The 5,922-nt window shown below is 63.9% G+C and overlaps 2 protein-coding genes across 2 annotated transcripts in view; one reads left to right on the forward strand and one right to left on the reverse strand.

Moving 5' to 3' along the window:
• The first annotated feature begins 1,131 nt into the window (after positions 1–1,131).
• On the forward strand, positions 1,132–2,019 carry TSSC4 (tumor suppressing subtransferable candidate 4). The gene has a single exon (XM_006893371.1). The coding sequence runs from the start codon at positions 1,132–1,134 to the stop codon at positions 2,017–2,019; it is 888 nt and encodes a 295-aa protein (XP_006893433.1).
• A 757-nt stretch (positions 2,020–2,776) lies between these two features.
• TRPM5 (transient receptor potential cation channel, subfamily M, member 5) overlaps positions 2,777–5,922 on the reverse strand; it is a 23,094-nt gene continuing 19,948 nt past the window's right edge. The window contains exons 20-25 of the mRNA XM_006893372.1: positions 5,699–5,852; positions 5,155–5,336; positions 4,226–4,358; positions 3,444–3,516; positions 3,149–3,215; positions 2,777–2,889 (exon numbers count right to left, since the gene is read on the reverse strand). Coding sequence (XP_006893434.1) covers positions 2,777–2,889; positions 3,149–3,215; positions 3,444–3,516; positions 4,226–4,358; positions 5,155–5,336; positions 5,699–5,852 — 722 coding nt within the window. The remainder of the gene's footprint in view (positions 2,890–3,148; positions 3,216–3,443; positions 3,517–4,225; positions 4,359–5,154; positions 5,337–5,698; positions 5,853–5,922) is intronic.

Below are 5,922 nucleotides of genomic sequence, written 5' to 3' on the forward strand. Positions count from 1 at the left end.
GTCGGTCTCCCCCGGGTGTCGGTCTCCCCCGGGTATCGGTCTCCCCCCGGCTGTCGGTCTCCCCCCGGCTGTCGGTCTCCCCCCGGGTATCGGTCTCCCCCCGGGTATCGATCCCCCTCCAGCGTCGGTGCGCCCAGCGCCCCCCCATCAGGCTACCTGGTGACTTGCAGGTGCTGCAGGGACTTAGAGGCGCGCGCATTTGGGGAGCAGGAACTTGTTCGGGGCTCTGGCTTTGACTTGCGCTAATGACTGCCCTCTGGCCCTGCCAGCCCAGCAGCCCACAGTGGCGTGAACTGTAGAAATCCCTCACCTGGGTCAGCCCGGTGGGAGCGCGCAGGGCCGCCCCGTCTGCTGGTCCCCCTCTGCAGTGGGTGCTCAAAAGAGGCCGCTGCTGACCAGGAGACGGGGACACCCTCGGACGGGACACCCCAGAGGCTGCCAGCCCCACCGGCGCGGCTTGGGTCAGCGGGTGAGGACCCTGCTCCTGACGCCCCTGGGGGCTCACTTCTGGCCAACAGGCCACTTGGCAAGATCATCAACAGCCCGGTTCCCGGGGAGCCAGGCCCTCGGAATTCCTGGGGCAGCGCCCACAGACGGGCAGGGAGGGCACCCCAGCCTCTGTGAGGTCCTTTCACACGTCAGACGCTGCCCCAGACACAACCCGCAGGTTCTGGGTTCAGATCCTGGCACAGCTGACAAGTGAAGTCAGGAGCCAGCCACCCCAACACTTTGGGCTAAAAGTTCCTGGAGTTATGAGTGACCTCACGTGGACGTGGCCCTCTGTCCTGGGCGTCAACAGCACCCACTCCAGGCACTTCCCCTGAAGCACCCCTCTAGGTGGCTGGGCACCATTGCACACCTCGCCCTTTGGCCTGACAGTAACTCTGTCCCCAGCCCTCACCTGGGGTGTGGTACAGTCACCATCACGTGACCAGCCAGCCAGCTCGGCCACAGCCCCAGGAATTGAAGGGAGGTGAGGTGAGGGATTCCGCTTGGGGGGAGCAAGTGCTGCGCTTTCTGTGGAGGCCTTTTTGCTGCTCCTCCAGTCATCCTGGGGGGTGGCTGTCTGCACTGAACTGGTCCTCCAAAGCTCACTTCCTGGGTCGTTTAGGTGTGCTCCACCCCTGGACGATGGCAGACACGGAGCTGGACACCCTGCCTTCCGACACGGCCTCTCTCAGCGACTCCGACTCGGACATCAGTCTGCCGGGCACTGGTGAGGTGGAGGCGCTGTCCCCTGAGGACCTGCGTGGCGAAGCCGAGGAGGATTCGGGCCCCGACGAGCCCCCCTCGTCCCCAGTGGGCCCGCCCCGAGCAGCGGCACAGCCGTTCCACCTGAAAGGCGTGAGCACCCCGTTCTCCCAGCGCAGCCGCGACATCTTCGCCTGCCTCGATGGTGTGGCCCACGCCAGCAGGGGCGACAGTGGGGGCTTCAAGCGGCCTCTGCCCCCCCAGGGCCAGACACCAGGCGAGAGCCAGGCCAGGGCTAGCCAGAGCCCAGGCCCTCAGAAGGTGCCCTCTGTCCCCGACTATGTGACCCACCCCGAGCGCTGGACCAAGTACAGCCTGGAGGACGTGGCCAAAGGCAGCGAGCAGAGCAATCGGGCCGCAGCCCTGGCCTTCCTGGCCTCCCGGAGCCCAGCTGCATCCCCTGACTATGCCCCTTCCTTCAACCAGGACCCCTCCAGCCGCGGGGAGAGGAGGGTCGTTTTCACCAAACCTGCAAAGCTTGGTGAGGCCAGGCCCGAGAGGGGCCTGCGGAGGGCAGGAATGCTGGGCACGGCCGAGGACACAGTGAAGCTGGCCCACCTGGCCTCAAACCCAGAGACTGAGGAGGGTGGTTCCCAGGAGGCCCTGCAGAATGTGGGGGAGCCTGAGGAGGCCCCCGGAGGACTAGCCCTGGATGCTGGGCCGTCTGAGCTGATGGAGAAGGTGGGCTTCCACAGCAGCAAGAAGCGGAGCCGGGACCACTTCCGGACCAAAGGTGACGGGCCTGAAGACCCGGGAGCTGAGGCCTGAGGAGCCGACCATCCGGGGACCTGGGAAAGCTTCCCGGGTGCCTGCAGCCTCTGGACAGGAGGCCTGGTGGGCACATGCGGGAGATGACGAGGCCCATGGGGACAATAAAGGCTTTGGTGCTCATCCAGGCTCTGCGTGTCTCTGTCCCCCAAGGACTCCCAGCTGGTCGGCCAGGAGAGGGCCGCTGGTCGGAGCAGCCATTCCCATCACCCCGTCCACAGGGAGGTGTGCTCCCAAGGTGTGGATGTAGGGGTCCTGCCTCTGCTGACCCCTTCCCCAGCAGGAAGGCAGGATGACCTGGCTGGGGGACTGTCGCCCTGCCGAGGTCTGAAATCACTGCCTGCTTTGGCCCGCTTATCTACCAGCACGTTGGGATCAGGGTTTCGAGCCTGGAGTGTGGGGATGTCTGGGTTGACAAGTGGCCCCAGCAGAGGGGTCTGGAAGTCCTGAGGCCCTCACTGTAGAGGGTGTCAGAAACCTGTCACAAGCTGACGGTCCCAGAGGGAAGAAACAGCAGTACCAGGAGTCAAACAGTCTCTTAGCAGGCGGTATGGGGGCTTAGGAGATCCCAGGTGCTGCCCTAGGCAGTGTGTCCGTCCACGTCCCACAGAACTGACTTCCTGGGAGAAGGGGACATCCAAATAGCCCCACAGGGCTGCGTCCCGCAGAGTGGAGGGGGCTGCCCACCCCTCCCCGGATTCGGACCAGGCAGGCAGGTACAGCTGCAGAGAACACCTGACGCAGACAGGCCCGAGACTCAGGTATCAGAAGGTGGCTTCCCAGCTTCCAGGTGCTCCCCACTGCTGGGGTTCCCTTCATAGTCCACAGAGGGCTGCTGGCCCCCACTGCTGTCACTGCAGTTCTGGGCACCTGGGGGTGGGGGGGTGGGGGAGAAAGTGGCCTGAAGAGCCAGCCTTGGCCCAGCGAGGCCTTTCAGGTGAGGGGACCCAGGCCAAGTGAGGACGCCCCTAGCAGAGGACCAGCCATGTGACGGTGATGGGCCTGAGGAGATGAGCCTCTAGGCCTGGTCAGGTCCAAGGCCACCAAAGGGCATCTGAGGTCGCTGGAGCCAGGGAGCCACAGACCCGCCTCCACATTTCAGGTGCCCACCTCTCCTTAACCCACTTACTCCCCAGACCACGGTCCCTCGCCAGTGTCTTGACCACAGAGGACAGTAGCATCACACAGTTGTTGATCTGGGAAAGAGAAAGATGTCCAGCTGGGCCTTCATGGCAGGAGGGGCCAGCCAGGTGCCTACCGACCCTGTGCCTGCACTCTGGAGGGGCTGTGAGCGAGACCAGGGAGCAGAGGACCGAGGTCAAGCTGAGAATAGAACAGTGCCCAAGGAGGGGAGAGTGCACGCTCGCCAGGGAGCAGACTCCAAGCTGACCAGGATGTGGGAGGAGCCCTCACCTCCACCTTACCTGTGACTCCAGGCCCTTGATGCGCTTCTCCTGCTCTCGCAGCCCACCCAGGCACTTGGCCACCACGTCCACCCTGCAGGAGAGTAGAGGGCAGCCATGACATGGACACCCCAGTGCCCTAAGCTTCCTGTCCCGGCCTCTACTGTCTCAGTGTCACCACACCCAGCATGCAACCTCCTGCTTGAGTACTGGACCCTTGGGGACAGCAAGAGCCAGCAAGATCGTTCCAGAGCTCAGGCTGGCGGGCCCTGTGAGGCCCAACAGGACTAGGGAAGACGTGGAGAAAGGCTGAGAAATAGGGCAGGTGATGGCCCCAGAGACCCCAAAGAAGGACAGCCAAGGCCAGTATTCCCCGCCCCCCCAGGCCAGGCAGCACCCTGCCCACTCTGCCTCACTTTCCCCAGCCTGACTGACAGGCCCAAAGACCACCCCATGCTTGAGGGCTGCTGGACACCCACAGTACAGTGGCTGCATCCTGACAGGTAGTGCCCGCAAGCCCTAGGACCAATGCTCAGTCCCCACCTGTGGGCAGTTTTCTGGGTGGCTGCCCCCTGACCCCCGCTTGTGGGCTGTTTTCTGGGATCCAGCTCTTTTTGGATACTGCCCCCGACCCCTCACCTATGGGCCATTTTCCGGAGTCCTGGCCCCCTGCCCCTCACCTGTGGGCCGTTTTCCAGGGTCCAGGCCCCCTGCCCCTCACCTGTGGGCCGTTTTCCAGGGTCCAGGCCCCCTGCCTCTCACCTGTGGGCCGTTTTCCGGGGTCCAGGCCCCCTGCCCCTCACCTGTGGGCCGTCTTCCGCAGCACCTCCGTGGTGCTCTCTTTCCGCCTCTTCTCCAGGCTGCTCAAAAAGTTCTCCTTCTGAACCGTCTCCCATGTAACGATCTTCTGGTCCAGGGGGTCCGGAAGGTCTTTCTCTGCGGGATGGACCAGCCCCTAGGTCGCCCAGAGCCAGGCACGTCTCAGGGCAAATCGTAGGCCAGGGTTTGGAGGGTGGCCCAAGGGTAAGTGCACAAGTAGTCCCCTCAAGTAGAGGTGGCCCCAACCTGGCAGATCATACACAGCGCCGTGGACGAGGCAGGGGACAGGCATAGAGAAAGCCTAGGTGGCCTCTCACCACGGGCAGCGGCAGCCTGTGACCTGTTCCAACACCAGCTGGGGCACTGAGAGTAACCCTCTCCTCTAAAACCCACTACCAGAGATCCCCACCTTTACCTGTGTTTCCTAACCTCTTGCTCCTCACCCTGTGCCAACCATGTTCCACCCAGTTCTCCAACCACGCCCAGCCACCATCCCTACCTCCCCCCTCGCCCACGTCCTGCCCACACTCAGGTGCAGGTCCTGGAACCCCACCCCCCTCTTTTAGGCCACGCCTCTTAAAGGTCACGCCCCAGGAGACAGCCTTGGCTCCTAGTCCAAGCAGGGCACATCCTCATCCAGGGGCCACTTTCACCCAAAACTGCCCTCTCACAGGCCACCCCTCAGGCTGGTTCCACACCTGTAGCTGTGCTCCATCCTCAGCAGACCCCAACTCTCACCTACATTCCACCTTCACCCAGGCCCCGCCCCTGGGACCCGGCCCCGCCCTCACCTGGGACCCGGCTCCACCCTCACCCAGGCCCCGCCCCTGGTGCCTGGTCAGCCCTGAGGCAGGCTCAGACCTGAACCTGTGGCTGCCCTGGCCCAGACTCTGTCCCGGGCACCTGTCCTCACCTAGGCGTCGCCCCGGAAGCTCTGCCCCCTTGTGGAACACCCTCTTGAGCAGCAGGCTCAAGTGACTGAAGATGATGAAGGGCGGTGCCAGCGAGGGGCGCTCATGGTACTCCACGATCAGGCTGTAGCGCTGTGATTTCCAGAACATGTCGGCGTTGCCCTGCACCACCTGGAAGGTGTAGCTGCGGGGATGTGAGAGCAGTGTTGAGGGGAGTGGGCCCTGCTGCTGCCTGCAGGCTCACATCCACCAGCTCTGCTTGGCCCAGCGGGCTGTGCCGGGAGTGGGGTTCATTCCTCCAGTGGCCGGCTCTGCTGTTCTCTCCTGGGCTACCTGGTCTCCCGCACGCCTCACACCTGCCTCTCTCCAGCAGCTACCTGTATGCCCTCGGGCATCCCAGGGGGGCGGGCCCACCTCTTTACCTGTCTGCACCAGGCCAGAGGGTTCATGGCCCCTGGAGGGGATGGGAAAGGGGCCAGAGCAGTTGTGACTGAGGGCCCCACGGTAACAGCATCTATGTGGTGCTGGGGGTCAGTGGGCGGGCACCTGAACATGGCGATGAGCAAGTTCATGAGCAGAACGTTGGTGACCAGCAGGAAGGTGACCAAGAGCAAGATGACCAGCCAGTTGGCGTAGAGGTTGGGGCAGGAAGGTGAACCCCCCAGCATCTGGGGGTGAGCGGAGCAGTTCACTCGGGCTTCTGAAAGACAGGGACACAGCAGAGCCTGTCCAGCGGGCTGCGACCAGGGTGACAGCCCTCCAGCACAGGG

The sequence above is a fragment of the Elephantulus edwardii genome, unplaced genomic scaffold (genome assembly GCF_000299155.1).
Source record: "Elephantulus edwardii isolate Elephantulus edwardi_28Jun2011 unplaced genomic scaffold, EleEdw1.0 scaffold00126, whole genome shotgun sequence".
Classification (NCBI taxonomy): domain Eukaryota; kingdom Metazoa; phylum Chordata; class Mammalia; order Macroscelidea; family Macroscelididae; genus Elephantulus; species Elephantulus edwardii.

Coding starts and splice junctions, on each gene's coding strand:
- TSSC4 (XM_006893371.1), top strand. CDS start 1,132: ATGGCAGACACGGAGCTGGACACCCTGCCTTCCGACACGGCCTCTCTC.